General features: G+C 47.2%; 1 protein-coding gene across 4 annotated transcripts in view; it reads left to right on the top strand.

The window, feature by feature from the left end:
• The window catches only part of AGO2 (argonaute RISC catalytic component 2), a 472,903-nt gene that overhangs the window by 156,641 nt on the left and 288,801 nt on the right, over positions 1 to 27,461 (top strand). For all 4 annotated transcript variants that reach the window (XM_078686698.1, XM_078686701.1, XM_078686697.1 and 1 more), the window contains exon 9: positions 22,165 to 22,284. In XM_078686698.1, the coding sequence (XP_078542824.1) occupies positions 22,165 to 22,284 (120 nt within the window). The remainder of the gene's footprint in view (positions 1 to 22,164; positions 22,285 to 27,461) is intronic.

Here is a 27,461-nt window from a genome sequence, read left to right on the forward strand (position 1 = left end):
CGGATCGCTGGGTCCTTCAGCTAGTCCAGTGCGGACATTCATTGGAGTTTGTGGAAACTCCTCCTTCGAATCCTCCACTTCCAATGAACCACAAGAATCTACATCTCCTACAAAAAGAACTCTCTATAATGCTCCACAAAAGAGCTATAGAAAAAGTACCTCAGGATCAGAAAGGCAAAGGATTCTATTCCCGATTCTTCCTAATACGGAAAAAGGAGAAAAAATGGAGACCTATATTGGACTTACGAGACCTCAACGGATACCTCAAGAAACAGTCGTTCCGTATGGTGTCCATTCAGGAGGTCCTGCAACTCCTCGATCCAAAAGACTTCATGGTGTCTTTAGACCTACAAGACGCCTATTTCCACATACCGATCCACAAAAACCACAGACAATCCTCAGGTTTGCGGTGACGGGCAGACATTACCAATTCCGGGTGCTGCCCTTCGGACTGAAATCGGCTCCTCGCATTTTTACAAAATGCCTGTCTCCGGTGGCAGCATATCTTCTCCAACACCATCACCAAGTCTTCTCATACTTGGATGACTAACTCGTCAAGGCACCTCCTTTCGCAGGCGTGAGCAGGTCCTCAGACGCCTGTCTGCAACTCTTCGAAAACCTGGGACTCACTCTCAATCAAGAAAAGTCTGTACTTTAGCCTTCCCAACGCCTCACTTTCTTGGGGGCAGTCCTGGATACGGATCGGGAAAAAGCCTTTCCTTCACAGGAACGTCAGCTCAAACTCCGGTCTCTAGCAGCCTGGATTCAGGCCAAAAAGACCATCACGGTGCGCCTGTACAAGTCATTGTTGGGGATGATGTCCTCCAACATCCTGCTGATCCCACACTGCCGTCTTCGTATGCGGCCGCTGCAGGAGGCACTATCCACTCAGTGGATCCAGTGTGCAGGATCCTTCGACGATCTAATCCGGATCACTCCATCCATGGTGCAGGCCCTAGACTGGTGGCTTCAACCTCAAAATCTGGACCAGGGCCTTCCATTCCTACTTCCAATCTCACCACATGTGATCACCACAGATGCTTCATTGGAGGGATGGGGTGCGTTTCTGCAAGAACTCCAGATCAATGGGCTATGGGCTCGGACAGAAAAGCAGCTGCATATCAACCTTCTCGAATTGAGGGCAGTCTACCTGGCACTAAGAGCATTCCTGCCCCGGATCAAGGATTCCCCAGTGCTTGTGAGAACGGACAACACCACCACAATGCACGATCTGAACAAACAAGGGGGAACTCGATCTCTGACGCTGTCGCTAGAATCTCAACGTATTTGGAAGTGGCTACTTCAAAACAACATTTGTTTACGGGCAGAGTATGTCCCAGGGGCAGACTATACCCTGGCGGACTCTCTAAGCAGGCAACGCTCCATCTGCCACGAGTGGGAGCTGGATCAACATCTTCTCAACACGGTATTCTCCCGTTGGGGCAAGCCTCACCTGGATCTATTTGCGACACAACTCAACGCAAAATGCCAATACTACGCAAGCTGGCATCCCCAGAAGGGGTCTCTCGGGAATGTATTTTCCATTGCATGGTGCAACGTCTTCGCTTACGCATTTCCTCCATTTCCCCTGATTCCCAGGGTTCTCAGGAAAATGAAGGCGGAGCATTGCACCCTAATCCTGATAGCCCCGGCGTGGCCACGCCAACACTGGTTTACGGAACTTCACCTCCAGTCGCTGGAACTGCCAATTCCATTCAGGCCAAGCCCGACTCTCCTGACAATGAACCACGGGCAAGTCCAACATCCAGATCCACAATCTCTCAAATTATCGGCTTGGCTCCTGAGTACAGAGAGTTCCAGAACGTAGACATTCCTCAAGAATGCAGGGTAGTCTTGGCCCGGGCCGACAGTACCAACAAGACGTATTCCCTGGAGTGGAAAAGATTCTGTATATGGTGTAAGACAAACAAGATACACCCATTTGAATCTTCGCCGGCACAGATCCTGCCTTATCTGCTTCATTTGGCTCACTCGGGGTTGGCCCACGCCTCAATAAAAGTTCACCTGGCAGCTATATCTCGGTATAGGCGTTCGTCTGGTGCTTCTCTCTGGTCCAATAGACTGATCAAGCAGTTTCTGAAAGGATTGTTCAAGACATTCCCTCCAGTGAGGGCTTTGCCACCCACCTGGCAGCTCAACATCGTACTGGCTCGGTTAATGAAACATCCCTTTGAGCCAATACACAAAGCTGACATCAAATATCTGTCATGGAAAGCAGCTCTCTTACTAGCGCTCACATCAGCAAGGAGAGTGAGTGAGTGCCAAGCCTTCTCCATTCAAGACTCTTTCTTACAGTTCAAACAGGACAGAGTTATCTTAAGAACTAATCCTAAATTCATACCAAAGGTTCCATCCAACTTTCACCTGAATGAACCTATAGTTCTGAGGTCCTTCTTCCCGAACCCAAGCACCGCAGCAGAAAGGTCTCTCCATTCCTTAGACCTAGAGAGATGTCTGAAGTTCTACATCCATAGAACAGAACAATTTTGAAAATCCAACCAACTATTTGCCTTTAGCAGGCCCAGGAAAGTTCTTCCATTAACAAAGCAGTCCATCTCAAGGTGGATCTCGGCAGCCATTACTTTCTGCCACCAGCAGGCAGGACATCCTCTGCATTCTAAAGTCCGGGCCCACTCCACTAGAGCGGTCTCCACCTCTATGGCGCTCTTCGCTGGAGTACCCATCATCGACATATGCAGAGCGGCGACATGGAAGACACCTCATACATTCACCAAGCACTACTGCTTGGATTCAGAGCTGATGAAGGATGCAGCAGTGGGTCAAGCAGTGCTCCGCCATCTATTTCACTAGAGGTGAGCCTTCTTCCTTTCATCCCTCTATCCTATTACCTTCTTGCACATTTCTCTATGTTTAGAGTATCGTATTACTTGCTGTATTTCACGAATTATATTCTATTATCAAGTGATTTTACATGTTGTTCTATACAAAATGTGCTGGTTATTGCTTGCTACTCTGATTCAGGCATGTGAATCTATGAAAGATACCTATAATACTGGATAAGAAATGCGTTACTTACCTGTAACTGCAGTTATCCAGTATTGGTATCTTTCATAGATTCACATGCAACCCACCCGCCTCCCCTGGAAGGGCTCACCTTGGTTCTCTCAGTAGGTACTACTTAGCACTGTGCTTACGAAAATCTGAGGTACTAGGGCTCCTTCCAGGAAGGTTCTAGAGGGTGGTGATACCTGATTGGCTCTTGGCCAAAGTTTGGTCCTTTTTACAAAAGGACATGGATATGTTACTAATGTGTCCTCTGGCCTATTACTATGTATATGTCTATATGACATTACTCCTTTTATGTACCGGGGACTCCCACCCTGACGACGGGGAATGATTCAGGCATGTGAATCTATGAAAGATACCAATACTGGATAACTGCAGTTACAGGTAAGTAACACATTTCTTACACATATACATACCTATCTTGTGGATGCTGTTGGAAACCATTGTAGCTCTCTATCTGCCTATCTTGATGGTGTTGCATTGGTGTTAGGAGTTCTCTCAGTGTTCCGTTTTAAATTTGAGTAAGGAGTTTCAAGGTGGGCTGTTTTGAGCACAGTGATCCCCAACTATATGGTTTATGTGCCCTGTTTTGGATGTTAGTGTAGTGTTCTATTAACATTTTTGTGTTGGAAGTTGTATATGTTGTGTGCATATTGTATTTTAATAGTTAGTGCTTTTGTGACCTGTGCTGAAAGTATAGAGCCTGTTATTTGGCTGTTGAGTGTATTTGCTTTAGTGAGTACTGTTGTGAGAACTCTTTGCTTAACTGCGCATCTGTGGTGTATTGGATGAATTTGTAGTGTTCTGCCTAGTATGTTTTGTTGGATTGCAGACCGTTTTGTGGAGGCTTTTTTGGCACAAAGTAATTTAACAGACTGCAATAGGTGTTTAACCTTAATTTAAAACTTTAAGTACGTTAGTATTAAGAGGGAATCTGGAAGAGGGTCTGGGGGTATGTGATCAATCTCCAGCTCTCTCTACTCCATAAATCCTCCAATTATTAACAAGTATTTACAATGCAACGGTCTCGGCATTGCAAAAGTTAGAGCTATTAGCATTGTAAATGAACGCGAGTTTAAGGTCTTGACATTGTAAATGACAAGGTCTTTTATATATGTTTTAAAAACCAAAACATAAATAAAAGTCATTGTCATTTACAATGCCAATAGCTTAAAGTCGCGTAATGTGTATGGCAAACTACAGTAGCCTCCTGACGAGTGCCCTTTCACTTAATTTTTTACAAATGAAAGCCCTGCCACTTCATTTTTATTACAAATTAAGCACGAATGGTGTCCGTGTCTGCATGGCAGTGGTGGTGTCCGTGTGTGCATGGGAGTGGTGGTGTCCGTGTGTGCATGGGAGTGGTGGTGTCCGTGTGTGCATGGCAGTGGTGGTGTCCGTGTGTGCATGGCAGTGGTGGTGTCCGTGTGTGTATGGCAGTGGTGGTGTCCGTGTGTGCATGGCAGTGGTGGTGTCCGTGTGTGCATGGCAGTGGTGGTGTCCGTGTGTGCATGGCAGTGGTGGTGTCCGTGTGTGCATGGCAGTGGTGGTGTCCGTGTGTGCATGGCAGTGGTGGTGTCCGTGTGTGCATGGCAGTGGTGGTGTCCGTGTGTGCACGGCAGTGGTGGTGTCCGTGTGTGTACGGCAGTGGTGGTGTCTGTGTGTGCGGCAGTGGTGGTGTCTGTGTGTGCATGGCAGTGGTGGTATCTGTGTGTGCATGGCAGTGGTGGTATCTGTGTGTGCATGGCAGTGGTGGTATCCGTGTGTGTATGGCAGTGGTGGTATCTGTGTGTGTATGGCAGTGGTGGTATCTGTGTGTGTATGGCAGTGGTGGTGTCCGTGTGTGCATGGCAGTGTCCGTGTGTGCATGGGTGGTGGTGGTGTCTGTGTGTGCATGGCAGTGGTGGTGTCCGTGTGTGTATGGCAGTGGTGGTATATGTAAACAAAAATTCCCAGGCATGCACATAAGTGACTAGCATGTACACGTGCAGATGAGATTATCTACAAGAACATTAAACAACTGATTTCTCCAATAAACTTGGTTTTAATTTCTTTTAGGTTTTCATAAAATATCATACGATAAAAATGTATTACAATGTTCAGGGGAAATGCAAACTTCATTGTAAATATACATAATTTGTCATGCTTAAAATTTCATTGGACAATATAAAAATAGACGGTTTCCTGTCGACGCGTTTCGACACGTGAGCTGTGTCTTCTTCAGGACTGTACCATCGATATTCTTCTAGTGTGTCAAGGACTGACGTGGATATACTATAGGTGTATCTTGTTAAAAAGCGGGTAAAAACCGTAGGAACACGCAGGTCATAGAGATACAAAGAGACTTAATATCTTAAATTAGGTGTTTCGTGTCTAGTTGGTAGTGAACCTCGTATAGTCGCATATGCTGTAGGATGATAAACGAACTGTCCTCTTTCAGTTTATGGCTTAGAGAAACACTGATGCATGCTGTAGACCGCACGTGTAGCCGACCCGAGTCGATTTTATTAGCCAATCTAATCCGAGAATTCGGTATAGCACGCGGATGTGCAGGGGAACGGCCAGGCTTAAAGGAATGAAGATCTCATGAGTCTCACGGCGGGCCAGATGAAGAGATACTCGGCAAACTTTCACAACTTTAATTGTCTGTCTCGAGCGGTGCAGCGTGGGGACTGATAGAGGTATCGTATATCGGTATCTCTGGTGTGTAGACCGCGTGTGTTGTCTTCCTTCGTTTGGCAGTGGTGGTGTCTGTGTGTGCATGGCAGTGGTGGTGTCCGTGTGTGCATGGCAGTGGTGGTGTCCGTGTGTGCATGGCAGTGGTGGTGTCCGTGTGTGCATGGCAGTGGTGGTGTCCGTGTGTGCATGGCAGTGGTGGTGTCCGTGTGTGCATGGCAGTGGTGGTGTCCGTGTGTGCATGGCAGTGGTGGTGTCCGTGTGTGCATGGCAGTGGTGGTGTCCGTGTGTGCATGGCAGTGGTGGTGTCCGTGTGTGCATGGCAGTGGTGGTGTCTGTTTGTGCATGGCAGTGGTGGTGTCTGTTTGTGCATGGCAGTGGTGGTGTCCGTGTGTGTATGGCAGTGGTGGTGTCTGTGTGTGCATGGCAGTGTGTGGGTGGGCTTGTTCTTCATAGAGGGCGAGTGAAGATATTACTAGTGCTAGTAAGTGCTATATAAATTCAGTTTACAATGACAGTATATCAGTCTTTTGGTTTTGCTTTGTTTTGAAGGTGTAGCCCGAAGCTGTTGTGTTGTCCACGTAATCCGTGTATTTTCCTGTACTTTGTCCCCGTGTGGATGAGGGGAGAAGTGTTTACATCTGTCGTGTGTATGCCTGAGTTCTGCCTGAATGTCTGTATGTTCTCCAGCCCTAGGGTAGCATGTCATATACTTCTGTTTCATGGTGACGATGAAGTGTTTATTATGATGACGTGAGAGTGTTGTAGACCACTGTGAGCTCAGCCATTGCTCGCTGCCTTTGGTCCTTGATCGGAGTTCAGTGAGCATCACTGCTCCTTGCGTGGTACTGTGATCTAGTTGTTGTAACATTTAGGAAATGGGCTTCTTGCTCTGAGGCTGATGGCGATCGACCTTCTCTGTATCATGCATGCTGCATTTTAGAAATAAACTTCGATATATGGTACAGTTTAAATCTGTTAATTTGTATCTTTTAGTCTTGAGCAGGTTTTGCTTTGTGGCGCACAAGATTGCTCACAGAGACAAGGCTTTAAGTACAACGCATTAAAATAATCCATGCCACCAATTTACTTCTTGTTTATAGTGCACGTTTTGCTTAACCTTGCATTATCAAAGTGTGTTAAGTATTTTCAGGGTGTTTTTTGTTCTTCCTGTAGCATATAACTCTTGTAATTTGCATGCTTTCAACTGAGTTGCTTCCCTGCGTTTTTAACAAGGACGATTAAGAGAACTGGCGTTCAATACAGCCGCATTCCACGCTCAGAGACGGCACGAAAAGAAAAAAAGCATGGCTGATTATCAGCGCCGCGCGCCTCTCTGCAGACTCCCCCTGCATTCCAGAGAGGCGCGCAACGCGCTCTGCATGGAATGCTGTAGAGACAAGACCTGGCCGCGCGCACAACGTTATCCTATGGGGAAACGCTGCGCGCGGCCAGATCTTGTCTCACTTCGGTGTTCTCAGACTGCTGAGACGCCGACAATAGTTCTCTGGCGAGAACGCGCTTTTCAGCGCGTTATAGCCGAGACCTAAAAACGACCATCCAGTCGAGTTGAGCAGAGGCCTGAATTCTGACATATTTTATTCCGACCTTCCCAAATCATTCATTTCCAGACTACGGAAGCTACAAAAGTGAGCCACCAGAATGTGTGATCAGCTTCATTAAGACCATGTCATACCTGTTCTGAATTGGCTCCCAATCTAAGGCAGACTTCAATTCAAGCATCCACAAAGCCGCCTTTGGGGGAAAAGCAGAAAATAACTGCGAGAAACTGTGAGAAAGTGCCATCTTTCTGCATAGTTGCCCCCACTTTTTGCTGAACCGCTGATGTGCTTTGACTGAGGGTGCACTGGGCTCCTACTAATCAGGTACCCAGGGCCTATATTCTTTCCCTAAAACTGCATTGAAACCTAAACACAATCTCCATCTATGGCCACAGGACAGCCCCTGGTAAATGGTACCACAGGTACCCAGGGCACAGTGACCAGGAAAGACCTCTAAGGGCTGCAGCACTTATTGTGCCACCCTTAGAGGCCCTGTACCTTTACACACACTGTGAGAAGTTGGCCTGATGTGCAGTGTTCACTATTCTAGTGATCACTATATATCAGTCCAAACAACCCTTATTGATTGGTTGTAAGTCAACCTTATAGACCAGCTATCCTAGTAGCATGGATACGAGCAGTCTAAGGCTAAGACTCTAGAGGGCGTGTTAAGCCAGCTGTTTTACCATCACATTACCCCTTGAACACCCAGTGAAAGGACACCACACAAGTTGTTATGAAAATAAACAGTGTATTTATTTATAACAAGACTACCCTGAACTCTTTATGAGTCAGGGAGCTAAGCACACAACAAAACTCTTACGAAAATACTTAAGTTAGCACAGTATATACAAATGCCCGAGGGGCACGGAAAACCATATACTCTGAAAGTGGAATGCGAAATTACTAGCAGGTAAGTACAGTACTAATAGGCTTTGGAATCGCTAGGACTTGACTATAGAATCGTTAGATTACTTCTAGGAGGCCCAGGGGACTCAGGTGCAGAGTGTGCACTCTCACGCGGGATGCGGGACAAAGTCTATGATAGCTAGTAAAGTTAAAGCCAGCGGGCTAGTAGCCAAACAACGCGGTGAACAGCAAAAAGCAGAAGGGCCCCACGCCGATCGTGGAGATGCTGGGGGGCTGCTCTTCGGTGCTGGAGCTGCTCAGGGTCGGGGCTTCTCGGACCCCAAAGCACTCGCCAGTAGATTACCCGGCGGGCTTGCTGTGAAGAAGTCGTGCAGTCTTGGCAATAGTCGGTCCCTTGAGGTCTCGTCGCACTCACGGTTCTCAGCTTGGCTGTAGAGGTCGGAGGTGCCAGGGAAGCCGGGTCTTGTCGAGCTGGGCAGTCTGATTCCGGAGGAAGGACTCGCAGCAGACCGCAGTGTTCTTAAGATGGTGCCTGCGGATGCAGGGTGACTACTCCTTAGCCACAAGGGAGAATCTTGAAGAAGAAATCTTGAAGTCCTTTCGCAGAAAGTCGTGTCTTGATTCCAAAGATGATCTAATTTGGAAGGGGGCCTGCTCCTACCTTTATCTGGGAAAAGGGGGCTGGCACGCGACTAAGTCCTGCCCTATGGGTGGGACCAGGAGGGGGGTGGTTACACCCCTCTCCTTTGGCGGGCTTTCCCCAGGCCAGGGGCTGGAGTGCCCCTGGAACTGGTTTCAGCCGGCCTATGCACAGTGAGCACCGGGATGCCACTTGCAGTCACCTTCCTCTGAAGCCCTGCCTACCTAGGATACACAAAATCCTGTCTGGGATGGTGCTGGCACCGCCCCTGGCAGGAAACCCTTTGTCCTTATCTCCTGCTCTGGGAGGACTCCCAGCAGCAGGAGGGCAGACTTGTGTCTCGGTGGCAGCATCCATTTTGTGGAGCTTAGGCTCTGTTTGACTTTAACCGGGGTTAGAGGTTACATACATGTCGTGTCCCTCTAGAAGGGTGGAATGCTAACCCCGTCGCCAGAATTGGCGAGGGATTAGTATTCCAATTCGTATGACACCTTACTCGACATGTTTTGATAAAGCGATACCAGAGTTGGCATATAACCGCGAGGATTATAATGCACTTAAGAGTATATGGTATGCGATATCATGGAAACGGCTAAGGGATAGATCCCGAAAGCCGCAGACAGGCTCAGCTCATGCCAGAGCACCATCTCACACGATTCCAAGCACTCTGCCTTCAGGATTGTTAAGGCCTGCCATAGGAGTGACTGATAGGAGATCTGTGTGTCCATTTTTAGGGTTAGATATAGGTATACTATATCTAAAGCAAAGGGTGAGTACACCACCTTGCCCCAGCTGTCGTGCAGCCAGTTGTGTCAGTTTAGTTAGTCAGTCCAGGGGTGGCACAATACATGCTTCAGCCCCTGGGAGACTTCTGGGTGCACCTCAGCCCTGGGTACAGGGACTTGGAGAGGGCCCAGTGCCAATTCAGTACCTGAGTACAATTTGGATAGAGAGAACAGCTAGGCTGTGGGTCTGATTAGCAGGCCCACAGCCAGGGAAAGTCGTAAACCAGTGCAGCAAAAAGCAAAAATCTGGGTGATCATAGGATTGCAGACCCTACTCTCCTATACACACACACACACACATACTGCCTTTGCAGGCTGCGTGTCTTGGTGCAGCACAAAGTGAAGAGACGCACACATCCCTGTGTGCCATGCCTACAACCCACTGCCCTGGCATAGATCAGTCACCCCTCTAGCTGGGTGCACTATACCAGTGGTGAGGGCGCATGAGTCCTGTACTCCTACAGTTTCTAAGTCCATTCTTAGACATTGTAAGTGCAGTGCTGCCATTAAGAGCATATGATGATGGGAGTTTGTCATTACGTACTCCACCGCCCCTTAATGGCTACACTGAAAACTGAGAAGTTTGTTATCACACATGCTGGCCAAAAATAAAATATATGGAAACAAAGCTCTTATCTCAAATTATATGGCTATAAGTATAAACTAAATCTGTTTCTAAGAAGCAAACATTAATTGAAAAGGAGCTCTGGCTGCCTGTAAGACAATGCGCTGTAAGTCCCACCCTTACATTTACATAGCCTATGTGTCTCGGGAGCAAACAGCGGCGCCATCTGTTTCCAGTTTACGCGACCGCGAGACAGGCAAATGTAAACCAGCGCAATAATTGGAAAATGATGGCGCCGCTGCTCGCTCCCGAGACATAAGCAGTGGGAGGGAACATTTAAAGATAAGGCGGGACATACCCGAGCCTTTGGCCATTTGCATGCTTTCTTTTGTGGAAGGCTTACCCAAATGGCCAATCAAATGCGTGGCCGGGAAAAAAAACATGAGGAAAAGATGTGTGAGATGGGGTCCTTACTAGAACCCTTGCAGAGCAGCGCATGCGCGCTGGCGAGACCTAAAAGGATGGATACGCGGTGCAGAAGAAATCTGAAGACGCCTACTGACTTGGCCCCAACCCTACCAGCCTGGCTGCCGCCCTTTAAAATCCTGCAAAGAAACAACACCTGTCCAGCTGTCAGCAACCTCCACAACTGCCTACCTTTGAAAAAGCCCAGACCTCCCAAGGACAGCGGCTCTGTCCACATGAAAACAACACCAAGGACTCTGGTGCCCTTCGGATCTGCGATCTTTGACCATGCTGCACCAGACACCTTTGTCCAGTTAGCCCACCAATCCACAAAAGGTTCCCAGCGATCCTAAGTCCAAGTGCAGTGTTGGCTGAGCACTCCTGGACTCCACACCGCCGCCTGCAGTGTGAACACAAAGGATTTCCCCTACTGTGACTGCCTCCGGTTGGAAAACCCAACGTCAAAAGACACCTCTGCACCTGAAGCCCCTGGGCTTTGGAGAGCTCGACTGATTGTGTCCCTACGACCTATAGCATTTTCCCATACCGTTGCTATCTCTGATCTACTGCCTGTAGCCTTCAGCTCGTCGCCTGTATTCAAATCCATGTTCTCCCATTGGTTTGCATTGGGTGTGCAGCGTTGTGTTTAAACCCTGCATCTGTCTGGGCCTGTGCCACTGGTGGTGTATATTTGGGGGTGCATTGTGGCCCCCCGTGCTTGTCTAAAACCCCAAAGCTTGAGGCCTGCAACCATTTTACTTTCTTGTAAGCAGTGTGGCTTCAAGCACCCCCAGTCTCCATTGGGTAACATTGAGCATGATCCTCAACTTTGACCTCTGCTCCCGGCCACTACTGTGCCGCTGGTGGTGCGGTGTTTTGGCCTTCCTGGCCCTATACTGACCCTGTAAAACCACGTCATTATTTTCCTCCCTCGGTCAACATTGCAAAGACTGAAAATTGCTGTGTCCGCTTTTGAATTTGTAAGAATTCCTATATAAAAATGTAATTACCTTTTTGCGCAGATCTTGGTCTTAAAATAAATCTTGAGCAAAGCTTATTTTTTAAAAATTGGTGTGGATCTAATTTTGGAGTCGCGTGTCATTTATTGGTCATTGTGTCACAACAAATGTCTTACACTCCTCTGTGTTAGGCATAAGGCCGCTTGCCCGCGCTACCATAAATGGAGCACTTTGGGTTTGCATTGAGCCCTGTACACTATTGGAGGAATCTCTGCATGGTATAACCACCAGGTAGTATGCCATATACAGAGCCTCGTGGTCTGCCTGCTAGCAGCCACCAATCAAAGGCCCCCTATCCTTAATAGGATTACATTAGGCCTACTCACTCTGCACCCGGCTGCCCCTGTGCCGCGGAGGGTGTAACAACTGTACGTACCTGACCATGGGAGACCCATGAGTCTACCCCCAGAACCATAACTCTGCCAGCCGAGTACTTACCCAAAGACCGATAACTTGATTTTCCCCATAGGGTAACATTGGCTGGTGTCGATTTTCACAACTTTGAAATATTCTTTAAAAATCGCCCGAACATCAACAACGAAATTACTCACCTGCAATCAGGAGATATCCCAGTGCTGTATCTTTGAGCACAGTACTGAACCTGAAAAGTAATTATAACCGGTATTTACTGTTAACCCAATTTTCCTCCATAGGAACCCATTGTCTGGTTTTTACCAGAAAGTCTTCTAAGTGTCGATTTTTCAAACTTACAAATATTCCTTAAAAATCGCCTGTATAACAAAAACGATTTCTTTCAACTGTTTACAGGAAATGCACCAGGGCTGAATCCAGGATCCAGCCCTGAGTAAGAAAAACCTACAAACATGAGAACCTACTGGAGCTGCTAAACACTAGAATGGGTTTATCTGGGACCGTTCTCAAATGGTTCACTTCCTTCCTACATAACCGGTCTCAGAAGTTCAAGATCAACAATGTGCTGTCCTCACCTGTGCCAGTAGACTTAGGCGTCCCACAAGGATCTTCCCTTTCACCCACACTGTTCAACCTCGTCATGGAACCACTCGCCACCTTGCTCCAAGCATCCAATGTTCACTTCCACATGTATGCCGATGACACTCCACTTTACCTAAAGGTACAATCCCCGGAAGATATCAAACTTCTGAACTACACACTTAGAAACACCCAATCGTGGTTGGCCGTCAATCACCTCAAACTAAATGCTCTGAAAACTGAGTTCCTTCTGATCTCACCTCCTGCGAAAATTACCACCACCCAAATCTGGCTCAATCACCTAACAGCACTCAATGTCCGACCCACCATCGTGGATTCTGCGAAATCCTTAGGCATCACACTTGACGCCAAGCTCAACATGCAACAGCACATTAGCAAAGCTACGAAAGGAGCTAATTTCCAAATCAACACATTGAGGAAACTTAAACCCTTCCTCCCAGCCAAAGACTTCCAAACTGCAGTACAAGCCCTAGTCATCCCCCGCATAGACTATGGAATTCTGGCCCTCAGCGGACTCCCTCTATCAACAACCGCACCCCTAAAAGCCGCCTTGAACGCTGCCGCGAGACTCATTACTGGCTCAAGGAAACACTCACATATATCCCCTGACTTCAAATCCCTGAAATGGCTGCCCTTTGAAGCCAGAATACAGCTGAAAATTGCCGTTATGACACTCTGCCGTACACCACAAGGCACCCAACTACCTCACTCAAAAGTTGTCATATCAGGAGGTTCGAGATCCAATAGAAGTACAAAAAGTCTACTCCTGAAACCTCGCAGATTCCGGAAGGAAAAAACCTACAAACGCTCCTTCTCAGGAATGGCACCCAGGATCTGGAATGCACTCCCTCCTGAAACCAGGCTTATCTCCTCCACAGCATTCTTCAAGAAAGAGGTGAAAGCCATCCTTATGGCCAAGTTCACCTGAACTTTATTGTTTGGTGGATCAGAGACTTTGCACCGCTTTTGTATCATTGGTTACCTGACTGTCCAATGTTATTCTATTCTTACATGATTGTGACCTATTATGCTACTCACTTACTGCCTATTCTATTGTTCACACTAGTTTGTTGAATCACCCTCTTGATGTCCCCACCCCCTGTTCTCTGTAATTCTAAGAAAGTGGTATAAGCCATCCCCATAGCCTAAGCTCTCCTGATCTCTATTGTAATTGATTTAATGACTTTGCACCGTCTTATATTATTGCTTACCTGATTGTTTATTGGTATTTTATCAGCACATGACTGCTATCCTATTGTGATATTGACTATTATACTGTACCCAATAATATGTTTAGTCACTCACCTGCTGCCCCCACCCCTGTCTCTTTGCTCTGATATCTGCAAAGATCTTGTTCGCGCTATATAAAACTTTGAATAAATAAAATAGAAAGTAATTTTATTGCATTCACTTAAAAACTCCTATTGAGCTCAATGTTATTTTGTGTTTAACTTGTGTTGCATATTGAAACAACTGTATCTATTGCATGTAAAAGTCTATTGCTTTTTGAAAGTATTCAATTGCAACATCTCATTCTGAGAAAGTATTTATGATACCTACTGTGGTTCTAAAATAAACAACTATATATTTTTATATACAAAACAATTGACCTAGAGTTCAGTTCTTGAGTGTGTGAGACCATTTGCTGACTGAGTGTGTACAACAAATGCTTTACACTGTCCTCTGATACTGTCTTACTGCTCGCCCAAGCTACCACTTTGGAGAGTAAGGTTATATCTAACTTTAGCCTCTGCCATACATCTGGGGACTGTGTGCACACTGTACCTTACTTTGGTCCGTTATATACAGAGCCACTTTCTTACACATTGCTAATAAAGCTTTCTGTTATCCTGTTGTGCATGGGGTTAAGCCGCTACTGCTGCATTACTAAGGACTAGTTCCATTTCTAAAATGTGTAACACAGCCACTTGTCTGTGCATGCATATGTGTATGCAACATTGTCTTCTTTCCGATTCCAAGGCTGATGCCCAAGTGGGCCAAGGATCCTTGCACACTCTTTTGGGGTAGAGAATTCTTCTTTCTCCTTGTCTCTTTTATCTAAGAGATAAGCTTGCAACTCTACTCTGTGAATAAGACTGTTGATGATCACATGGAGAAAATGGTATGGTTACCTATCTGTGATCCTAGTTCTCCTTCAGGGTAATTTTAATTAGAATTTGAATAAATTGATGTAATATTTGGGGTGCGTCACTACCTACCTCAAGGAACAATCACAACCCTTGTCAGGTTGAATCCTTAAAGTCATTAAATTAATCTGAGCTCAGCCCCGTGCAGGTGTGGCACAGAGAAAACCGACTGAACTTTAGGTAATGTGTAAAGTATTTATGAAGTTCCAAAACAGTAATAAAATCAAAAGGCAAAACAATAAAAATCTTAATCTAATTTAGGAAAATAGAATAAAGTTAATGATTTAATGACACCAAAATCACAAAAATCCAATAAGGGGAACCAGAGATGAGAATTTCAAGAGTTTTAAGTAGGAATAGCTCAAAGAAGCATAAAGTACAATATTAGTCAATGGTTGTGATAGACCCGGCACCTAGGTGCAGTTTGACACTGACCGTGATGGCTCTTTGGTCTGATACACCAACCAGGTTCGTTCTGGTCAAAGAGTCTAACTTCTGACTTAAGTCCTTTAAGTCCTAATCCAGCACAGTAGTACACTTCTTAAGCTCTCCAAGACCTCAGGGATGGCACTCGCAGGGTGTGTGGCAGAGGCCAAACAGCAGGGTCCACTCCAGGTGCCACTAGTTAGCCTGGCATTTGCAGGAAAATGCACCTCTTGTGGCTTGTTGTGTCCCTGTAGCTTTAATAGGATGCCAGCCTTATGACCCTTGCAGTTACATTATTTGTCTTGGGTACAAGAGGGAACAGGTCCAGTTCTCGAGGACTCTTCTCAGGATCAGTCCTCTTCTAATCTTCCACAGGTCCAGCAGTATTTTGAGGTGGGTGCCTGGGGTGTCACATTTATGCCTGGCACTATTTTTCGTGTGGTAATGACTTGTGGGCATGGCCTAACCAAGTGGGTAAAAGTTCCCGGGACACACTTACCCACTTTGAACATATTTAAAATGCAAAAGTCTTAAGCAGTGCGAAGGTTGGGCACTGAGAGCTGGGAGTGTGTGTGGGGAGTGTACTATAGTAAACCTAATGTCCTCTCACATCTAACACTAAAATCCAGTTCTGGGCAGTCACTGTACCCACAAAAAAACGGACACTGAAGTCTGGTTGAACAAAAATAGAGTTGTCCAGCAACCAGAAAGTGGATACGCATGACTTGTTTTGGCATCCCGTTTCCCTTCCTTTCAAGTTTAAAATTGGCTTTTGAATGCTTATTTTTAATTATAAATGCAATGGTTGCAGGTCTTACTTTAACTAACAGTTTTGTCATAGATATTTACTTTATTGCTTTACTTCAGGGGACATTATTTCATAAGTATATCTATTAAACCCTCAATCAATTACTTCTGATGCTTTTAGTTGGCTGTCTCGTTACCAACCGTAAACACCATCCATCGCTGCCCCTGCACAACCCTTAAACACCATCTATCCCCCCAGAACACCTCACCACACCTAAATTACACTCATCCCTGAAGCCTAAACGCCCATTTTACCCCAAAAATCCACCATACCACTGGCATGAACCATAAAATCACTCACTACCCCGAACTCCACCCATTCCTGAACCCTAGAAAACCCTATTCTATGCCTAAAACCCACCCATCCCTGAACCCTATAAACCCCTCATCACCCTTAAACACCAGCCATCAATGACGCATAAGAATTCCTCACCCTAACCTACTCGGCCCTCAACCCTAAAAAAACCTTTCTACTTCTAAATTTCACGCATACCTGAATTCTTAAAACCCCTCACAAAGCTAAACTTCACCCCATCCTGAGCCCTAAAAACTCTTCGCTACCTCAGCCACTACCCATAATTGAACCTTAAAAACCCTCAATAGCCCCAAACTCTGCCCATCCATGAACACTAAAACACCTCAGCACCCTTATTCTCCACCCATTCCTGAAACCTAAAAGCACCTCACACACCTAAACACCACTCAGCCATGAACTCTATAAATCCCTCACCAACCCCTGCCCTCCACCCATCTCAAACCCTCAAAAATGCATTTCTGTGGCCAAATTTCAATTATTACTGACTCCTGAAAACCCTCAGCACCCTAAACATTACCCACCTCTGAACCCAAAAGCTCCACCCAAGCTTAATGTAATTTTAGATTTTTCCTTGAAATTCTTTCCTTTAAAATGTTTCCTTTAGATTTTTTTTTTATTTCCTTAAAATCGTTTTTCCTTAAAATAATCACTTTACGATTTGGTTTCCTCCAATGTGGTTTCTCAGTTTTTATTTTCCATTAATTCAAACACATCAGTTTCCCTGCCATTGAAGTAAAAGCAAAGCAGACTGGTCAAGTAGATGTTGGCATCGAGCAGGATTTGACCCTGTAATGTCACCAAAGAAAATGCTCTTTTGTGTCAAAAGAATGCTCATAGCACCAATCTGTCAGGTTCAGAGGAGTCATCACTGCCCATTCAAGTCAGCCTATTGTTTGCTTCTGGGACTTAGTGCCGTTTTAAGACCTATTCAAATGCTGATTACTGCCTGGCAGAAGTAGGAGAGGAAATGTAGCCTCTAAGAGCTTTAGTCAGGTAAAGGTAACTTTCTAAAAGCGTTTTACCTTAATATGTTATTAAAAATCCTACTTCATCATTTAATATTTTAAGTAACTATTAAAAATAGTTGTTTCTTTATTTTTCAAGCTAGTCCTGTCCTGAGATACAGCATTAGGATTTTAAACTGTACTCTGGAATTTTCATATGGGACAGCAAGGCATGACAAAGTGAAAGATAGCTATTGGGTGTTAGTCACTGTAAGGACATGTTACCATTAAACTTCTACATGACTTACTTTTAAATAACATGCAAACTGCCTTGCAAACTACAAGATTTGCATATGCCATATTCATAATGAAAAGTGAGATTTTTACCTGTCAAAAGGGTTTATTTTGACAGGTCATATTAGTGTTTAAACTGCCACAGTAAAACTATAGTGGTAGGCCTGGAGCCATGTTTTTTACTGTCCCTGTAGTGGATGGTACAATAGGTACTGGAATCCACTAGTTACATTCGACTTATAGGCCCTGGGTACATTTTGTACCATACACACAGGCTTTGTAGGAAATTAAATATACCAAATAGGAGTATACCAATCTCGTCATTATTGAAAGGATAAGCATAGGCACTTTAATACTGGCTAGCAGGGGTAAAGTACACAGAGTTCTACAGCCAGCAACAATATAGGGTTCAACAAAAGGCAAAAAATACAGGTCGACCGTACAGAAATGTAAGGTTTACACCAATCAGTATAGACCTTCCCCCTGATGATGAGACGAAGAAATTTACTACTTTTCTCTGGCTTAACTTCTGCTGACAGAGCATGATGGGTTTCTGCTAAAAGAGCTTAGTTGTTTTTACAGCCTTTCCAGGCTGCAATGTGTTTGGCTCCATTATCCATCTATTCTCAAATCTTTCCTTTAAAAAGGTCTGTGAAATAGTCCTCTTGTCACTTATGTTAATTAGCCTCTCACTCTGTTAGTTATAATGAAATATGTCCATTAAAGCTTGCATTAGACTGCCATAAGCATTTTTCTCTTTAATAAATTGGCTTTTCAAAAATGAGCAGTAAGATATATCTTGTAGTGGTACTTAAAACTTGCCCTTCATTCCTGCCGAAATTAATGTTAGATTCCCATGTTAATCAATCTATTTCTCTACTAGTGTTTTTCCTAAATCAATTCTCCTGATGAGAAATCCATGAGCACTCTGGATGTTAGAAAAGGGTTGAGGTATCTGATAGACAGCACTAAATATTTAAGAACCTCAGATCTATGATTTGGATCTGGTGGGTGGCAATCTTAGCAGGGCGGTATCGATAATACGTAACCAGATCTCTTTTTGGCAAACCCCTTCACTCTAAGTTAAAATAGCACTAACAAAGGTAAAACACTTGTGGCTGTTGTATTACTTTGCTAATCTTCAGTTCTTTGGATGGCCTGCTGGATGGCCTCGTCTGGCGAGGGGACTGTAGCCGAGTTGTGCTGTCTCAACTGAGGTTTGCCACAGCGAAGGTTGGCATTGGCGCTCCTGATTATGAACATTATTATCTGGCAGCTCAGCTACAGTGGGTGTGCTGCTGGTTCACGATACGCCATTTAGACAACACTGCCTCAACACACCCTCCCTGAAAGCTGGACAGACTACTGTGCCTGTTTCATCCCATGCAGACTTTTTTTTTTGTTTTTTTTTGACGTAAGACTCTTATTTTCATTTGCCAATAATACACAGCATTATGCCTACAACCCTGAGGCCGGCAGCAATACTTAACGTTTGTCGAAGATAATTGATACACAGCTTTTCAGCCAACAACCTCCGGTCCGGCAGCAAATTTTAACTTAATGGCAATAAATATATCAGGTTCTTGTCAAAATCAAAGAACGTCCCACTTTTATATTTTTATAAACATAACTCAACTTGTGACTCAGTAGTTTTGGTAGACATCGTAAAGCATCGCAACCATTTAGTCAGTCGTCTACACCGAAATTCAGTCTAGACGGTTACAGCACCCCTCCCAACCCCCAAGGTTCCTGTAAAGTAACCGTCAGGGCAGTCTAGGAGCCCCTATTGTACCCTTCCAGCACTGTTGATCCCTTGCAGACTTGACGCTTGGTGCTCTGCATCAGCTCCATGTGGCATTTCGGTGTTTTTGAAGACATAGGCATTACTGCTTCAACCCTCCCCTTTGCTTTGGCCATTCCCCTCAGAAATCTATGTACACCTGGGGCTATAGTGGTCTTCCTCTCTTTAGGAATGGTTGTGGGGGTGGGTGACGATTTCGGACAATTTTTCTTTTTTCTAGGACGGTGCTTTAGCACATTTTGATGTGCTAGTTGATCAGTGCAGATTTCCTAAAATGGCGATTCCTAGCATATCATGCCCTGGTCCTGTGTCTCAATTTGTACATCATATCAGCAGAACCCCTACTCACGCTCTTGAACTATATCTTTATACCATGGGAAGTGGCTGCTGGCTCATCAGCAGCCCTCAGGGAGCACAGACCGACCTCAGTGGCCGGACTCTGCGAGAGATGGAAAATGAAAATACCCACCCTGAAATGGAGAGGCTGCTCTCCAAGAATGCTAGGCTCAAGCCCATCCAATTTTTCATCCTGCAAAGAGCTTACCTGTCAACAGCCAAGATTAATCTTTTTTTTTTTTGCTGTGGTGAATGCTAGCTGTCCCCAATGTCACGCCTAGGACGCTGATCGACATCATATGCTGTGGGGGTGCGTGTTCCTCCTTCAGTTCGGTGCTGCAGTTACTACAATGCTTGTACAACTAAATTCCTTCCTCTTCACAGATTGGAGGTTTGATCCCTGGGTTATTGCCCACGTCCTCTGAGGAATAGAACTGTTGTGCGCTGCCAGGATCTGGCCTTGGTTGTGGCCAAGTGAATAATCACATGCTGCTGTAGGGCTCGCACCCCTCTTATCTGTCGACATGGAAGCGCTCCCTCCAGGTCTGGGCATAAGCTGAGAAGAAGGCTGGAGGCCTTAGAAAATACTACGTTAAGGCAAAACCTAATGTTTTCATCGAGCACTCAAAGTCCAAAAAGTGTATCAGTATTGTAATATCAATTTTAAGCTTGAAATTTTCCAATTATCATCTTCATTGGAAACAATCCTCAGTATTCAATATTTAATACTGAATACTGTTTCCAATGAAGATGATAATTGGAAAATTTCAAGATTAAAATTGATATTACAATACTGATACTTCTTTGGACTTTGAGTGCTCGATGAAAACATTAGGTTTTGTCTGAGCTAACTTGTTAGCACATTGATTTGGTCGTGGTAACCGACTAATTTTCATCTTGAGCACCACACATACTGTATATATTTTGACATTCCTTTACTTGCAGTGCGCTCTTATTCTAACAGTTACCGTATTTTGAGTGTACTACGTTAAGGGTTTGGTTTTTTTTAGCCCGCTCCTACCATTCCTTGTCTCCTGCTCTACCACTACTGGTGCTTGTTAGGTGCCACTTTGCACGTTGCTCCATAGGTCCAAAACTGTCTCTTTGCGTCTCCAAGGTGGCGGTAGGGATGCCAGATGCTCAATTCCCTTCTCTATGCCCAATCAGCCTGCTTTGTTGTTACTCTTGCAAGTACCCCTTTTATCACCTCTCCCCCTCAGTCTACTAGTGCCGGGTTAGCCTTGCTCGCTGCCAATGTTGTGAGTCCAACAATGTATTCCTTTGTTGTATTGGCACCCTTTTTATGTGCTGTCACTTTTACAAAAACTAATATTTTTTAAAAAGGGTGAAAATCTATTCAGCATGGGATAACATTCTTGATCAAAGCTGCAGTACACTCTACAGCTTTGCCAAAGAATGTATTGATGGTAGAGCTTTGTAAAGCAGTAATCTACCTGTATGTTTATACATTTGCGAAATATTATTGTTTAAACTCCAGCATGGGTGCCCAAGTCCCTTATTGTAACCTGTTTGCTTACACAGAGGTCAATTCCTTTGCTATATGATCCTGTTGAATCTATCAGTATCACTTAAGTAGAGACAGCTTTCTATTCTTTTAAGTGTTTATGAATATCAGCAAAGATCCTATGAGACGGATGTAAAAGTTCATACCATGAATTACCTGCTCTTCATCATAGGAATTGGTACTAAATTCATGAAAAAAACGTTGTCTTCTCCTGTCCTGGAGGGCTTAGTTTATTTGCTAGCACGTTATATACAGCAGCTGAATAACTGGGAACATCAAGATGACTGAAGTTCAACTGGCTTGATTTGTGCCTTATGCAGTCCAAACTCAGCCTTAATGATACAATGCACTTTTTGCTCTGCATGCTAATCCTGGAGTTATGTATGTATTTGCAGGCATTTTGTAAAATTTCTTTTATGTTTAAAAAGCGGATAGATTGAAAATCTGTTCTCATAAGTACAGAACATCTTAGTTTATATATATTTTTTCAAAATAGTTTAAAAAAGAAAATCATATTTTGAAGCCAGTTTGAATGAGAGTTTTTAAAAAATATTTTTTTCTCTATTAACGAGGTCCTAGCATAAAGCAAGAATAAAGTGCTATCCTAGGTTTATAAGATTCTTATGCTGGAGAAGCAGTAACTTTTTTTGTCTTTATTAGTTGCAGTGATAGATACTTTGCTTATCCTTAATAAATTCTATTAACCTGATGTTTTGCATGGAGTTAAACGAAATTAGTTAAAATGTTTCTTTATGAAGCTTTTGTTGTGAAAGTCTATATTTTTAAACATGTTCACCTATGTCCTGTGTCCCTCTCCATCACCTTGGGCTGGAAAACACCTTGCCACACGCTGCATGGTTTTCTCATCTCAGTTTTGTGATTGGACATTTTTATTAAGCACATACCGTTCACTGTACGTGATATATAGTTTAAGTGACGTAATAACAAATTCTTTTCTCCTCCTAGGTATGTAATATAGTGGCAGGACAGAGATGTATAAAGAAACTTACTGACAATCAAACCTCCACTATGATACGGGCAACTGCCAGGTCAGCACCTGATCGTCAAGAAGAGATCAGTAAATTAGTGAGTATTTTTCACAGGATTCATTATGAACACCGTTTACTATAATATGCAGGTCTTTTGGAACAATGAGTATAGCTGCGGGTGTCTCTTTGCTGTTTGCTTTTTATTCTTTTACCAGCACATTTAATTTTCTTTACATTCAGGTGTTAATGTTACACTACATTGCTCTCCTTAATTATCTTTCTTTAGAGTAATTATATAGCTGGCTGAACCATATGCACTTCTTTATGGTTTCAGCTATAAAGAACTTTATCTATTTTTTTATTATTTTGCTGAAAATATGGACATGCACCTTAATCTCTATGCTAAAGGTTAATTAACTATTGAAAGTGTCTCTTTGAACTTGTGTGAATCTGTATCGCTATAGAGGTCACAAGTTGTGATGCACATAAACCTATTAGCTGGCATTACAGATTGGAATATGCAGTGGAAAACTTGAATAACCACAATTCGGAGAGCCTTTTTATGGGGGGAGGAGTTGCACCTAATAAGACTCTGTACCCACATAATCTACACTTCACTACTGTGTTTAGTACAAAGGCCAAACAAGGGAAGGTATCTAAGTTCTAAATGTTACACTTTTTTGCTACAGTTTTTTGTAGCAAAGTTATGCCAATTACTTTATCACTTATTTATTTTTGTAATTGTTTTCATTGTTTTGATGTTATAAATATCAAAATGTAACAGTACATTACATCGTCCATATTTACAGGACCCCTGTGTTGTACATTAATATTGTAAGCAACCATATGTTGTATACCATAGTGTGGTATGGTTAACATCTTGTGGTACTTGCAAATAGTTGTCCACTGTTGGATTTTAAAGACAGCTACATGGCCTTGAGTGGAAAGGTTTTGTCCTCACTTTACTCTCTTTTGCCTTAATGTGTCGTGTTATGATGAGGAAAATGGCTGCATTAACCTTGCAATTTAATAGGAATGTACAGAGTGGTCAGGGTCTCTTAACAACTCTTTATCTGAAAGAGACACGTTAGTGATAGATTCCTTACCTTAGAATATCCCCAAGCGTCAGACTGGATCCGGAAATTTTTGCGTAGCAGTACCCTTGCGCGGGGCGTGGCTTGGCAGCCGATGGAGGTGGACGTGTGAGCGCTGAGCTCCGCCGCGGCCTCCCCAGTAATCCTGGCGTTGATGATCCTGGCGGCCTAGAAGCCCTGAGTTGGCCCGCATCTCCTCCTGCACGCCTGGGGGCCTGACCGGAGACGGAGGAGACGGATCCCCGGCCGCGCGGTACCCGCGCCGCGCCCGGAGTTTGCTGGGCGGCGCCGGCCATCTTGCGGCCTTGACGCTCGGCCGCATCCCCGGCCTCGAGTAGTCCAGAGGCCGGCCCGAGGCGGTGCTTGGCCGGCCGCCGACTGCCACAGGACCCGGAGCCCCGGACATTTGGGCTCGCTGCGGCGGCGGGGCTCGGACTGCCTTCCTGCGGCATATCGGCGGAGGCAAGGTGGGGGCACCTACGGGTGGGGAGTCCTGCTACGGCCCCGGCCCGGGGGGGCCTGCTGCTGGCCGGATGAGGAGCGTGTGACGGTGCTTGGGCCCACCGGGGTCGCATCTACTCGGCACTGACCCCTGCCAGCCTGACTTTGGGAGACCCCACTGTGCGCAAGCTGTGGAGCGCGGGCTTGGGGTGCTGACCAGCCCTGCGCGGCCTGGCGGAGTGCGGAGCCGCAGTCCTCGGGCCCCGGGATTGAGATGGGGCCGGACCCTGTGCCACCGTCCTGAGTGGAGGGGATCTTGCGCTGACCCCAGGCCTGTGGCCGTCGAGGGACCCTGCTGGCGCCGTGGAGCCTAGTGGCCTGGCTTCGGGGACCCTCAGGGGGAACTGTTTCTTGGAGCCCGGGCGCGCCACTCCCTGACCCCGCTTCCGTGGCACCCAGGAGGGCCGCCCCTGTCGCCATTTTGGACTGGTGACCTGTACATTGCTTGCGGACTTAGGGGCGCGGTGCACTCAACGGGGCACCTTGTGCTTGGTGGACTGCGAGGCGACAAGTTGGATCAAGGAGCCATTGGAGAGCTGCTGGTCACGGGGGCCGGCGGACCCAGGGGGAGTGCAGCGCGGCGACCGACCCTGTGGATTGCGGCCTGGTGAGTCGGACGCAGGTGGGGACGCCGACCCTGTTGCTGCGGGGACGAGACGCAACCACCCCCATGGGGAAACGCCCACTAAAACCCCCGCCTGACGCTGCTGAGGGGCCGGCGGCTGACCAGGGCCCCATTCCGGACACCGTCCCGGCGGCGGGGCTGCCGCAAAACCAGCTGGAGCAGATCCTGAAGGCCATCGCGGACACCAGGGAGGCCCTGCATCATGACATCGGGCAGGTGTCTACGAGCCTGGGCCTCTTGCGTGCTGACCACAGCAAGTTGGCGGATCGGGTCAAGGAGACCGAGACCCGGATTGCTGAGCTGGAACCTTCGTCGAAAGCGGCGGACGCCTTGCTGGGGGAACTGCGACAGAGGGTGCACATACTGGAGCAGAGGGCGGTGGATGCAGAAGGGCGCAACCGCCGCAACAACGTTCGTGTGGTGGGCCTACCAGAGAAAATTGAGGGGACCGACATGTTGGGCTACCTGGAGGCCTGGCTGCGAGATGTGGTCGTCCCGGAGGGGCTCTCGCCGTTCTACACTCTAGAGCATGCTCACCGCGTGCCGGCTCGTCCCCCGGCCGAGGGCCGGCCTCCCCGTCCGGTGGTGGCGCGGTTGCTGCATTACAGGGACCGGGACCTCATCCTGCAAAAGGCGCGAGCTCTGGGGCCCTATAGAGTGGCCAACGCCCAGGTCTCTATATATCCGGATTACTCCTTGGAAGTCCAGAGACAGCGGTCGACCTTTCTGGCGGTCAAGAAGGCGCTCCGGGAGGAGGGCATCCGCTACTCTCTCCTGTTCCCAGCCCGCCTACGGATCATGCTCGATGGCAAATCTTCCTTCTATGACACTCCCGACGACGTTTGGGACTGGCTGGAGCTCTACAAGACTGGCGCGGATGCACTTCATGCGACCGGGGAACAGCGGCAGGCACCGCCAAGACCCAGACGGGGTAAGAGGCGCAAGAAACGACCACCGAAGGTTCGGACACCTACGGCATCACAGACTGAGCTGGAGCGCGGGGAGGCCCTCCGGGCGGTCACTGATATCTCCCGGACCTTGGACGCCGCGACGGTTGTGGAGTCGGGATCTCGAGGTGGCACGGACGGGGGGACATCGGAGGAGTCGGTGGTTGGAGACCCCGCGCCACCCCATGTCACGCCTGGGACTGCAGATGGTTTGCTGGACGAATGAGGCTGATGCTCCCCTGCAGTGGTATCGTATAGCCTGCTGTGTTCCTGTCCGGGGTTTGGGGCAGTGGCGGCATTGACTTGTTGGGCCTGGGACTGGAGCTGGGCGGCCAGCCTTTGAGGTGCGGATCGCCTTCCTAGCAGAGGGGATGCGGGACACTTGGGGCACGAGGGGGAGGCCTAACTGGCTTAAAAGAGCGAGCTGCTTGCGGTCTGTTGGGAAGGGCGACAGGCCACCCCCTCTTCTCCCATAACTACTGTGGGACTCTGGTTGTTGCCAGAGACTGTTACTGTTGGGACTTGCTCATTTGGATGGGTTTCTACTGTTGGGGACCTATTCTGGGGAGGGGTGGGACACGGGGTTGTTGGGGAATGTCCGGGTTCGTTTCTTGGGGAGTAGCCGGTGTGCGTGCGAAAGTTGCTTTCATTGGAATAGTGTGTGTCGTAAGGAATGGGGACCCTCCTTGACCTGAAGTGTGTGACCTGGAATGTGAGGGGTCTGAATTCCATGCTGAAACGCCACAGGGTTCATGCCCATCTTGTCCGCAGGGGGGTTCAGGTTGCCTTCCTGCAGGAAACCCATATTGATCAAACCGAGGGGCGGGCCCTGCAGCGCAGATGGCGGGGGCATATGTTTTACACCACCTACTCGGCCTTCGCACGGGGGGCTTTGATATGGGTCCGGGCGGGGGTTCCCTTCCAGCCTCTGGTGACGATAGTTGACCCCGAGGGGAGGTTTGTTGCTGTGCAGGGCCGCCTAGATGGGAGGGACGTGACGCTCTGCAGCGTCTACGCCCCCAACGTAGACCAGCCTGCCTTCTTTGCGCGACTGTCTGGGAAGCTGGCGACTGTCCTGGCTGGTACGGTCCTGCTTGGGGGGGATTTTAACTCAGTGCTGGACGTGGACCTGGATCGCTCTCACCCACCATTAGCGCAGGCAGCGGCTCACAAGTTGGCGCAGAGTAGGAGAGCATGGCAGGGTAGCTGGGGCCTAGTCGATGCATGGAGGACCCAACATCCAACGGAAAGGGATTTCTCCTTTTACTCCCCTCCACACGATCTGCATGTTCGCCTAGACAGCATTCTGTGTTCAATGGACATCCAGGGCCTGGTCCACCACAGCGAGTACTTGACCAGGACGGTGTCTGACCACAACCCCTGCCTGGTGTCGATGCGGTGGATGAGGCAACGTCAAGCTATCCCAACGTGGCGGTTGAACCCACTGACGCTGGAGGACCCAGCATTTAAGGCCAGTGTGCGTAGCGGGGTGGAAGGGTACTTTGACGCCAATGTGGGCACGGCTTCCAGCCGGGCACTGGAGTGGGACGCCTTTAAGGCGGTGGTTCGGGGCGTCTGTATCTCGGCCACCGCGGGTGTCCGAAAAACCCTACTACAGGATGTGGAGCGCGGTGAGGACAGGTTGCGTGCTGAGGAAAGGCGCAGCCACGCGGACCCTGGAGCTCTTGGAGCGGTCTCAGAGGCTCGGGAGGTAGTGGCGGCAGCGTTGGAAAAACTGCGCTGCTTCGATTATAAAGAGTTCCTTGTCCGGGCTCACGCCGAAAGAGACAAAGTGGGTTCGCTATTGGCGTGGTTGGCCAGTCCTGGGACCCGAGGCTCCCCAATAGTGGCACTGACCACCCCGGAGGGGCGCATGGTCTACACGCAAGTGGACATTAACGACCAATTCCATCAGTATTACAAACACCTCTATAGGAGCAGGATGCCGGACCCTCCGGAGGAGCTGGAGGGGTTCCTGGCGGCGGCGCAGCTGCCCAGGCTCGACCCGGAGCATGCGAATCAGTTGGGCGGCGATATCTCCGTGGGAGAAATCAGGGTGGCCATCAAACACATGGCCCGCCGCAAGACTCCGGGTACAGATGGGCTC

Source organism: Lissotriton helveticus, chromosome 4_1 (genome assembly GCF_964261635.1).
Source record: "Lissotriton helveticus chromosome 4_1, aLisHel1.1, whole genome shotgun sequence".
In the NCBI taxonomy this organism is placed as follows: domain Eukaryota; kingdom Metazoa; phylum Chordata; class Amphibia; order Caudata; family Salamandridae; genus Lissotriton; species Lissotriton helveticus.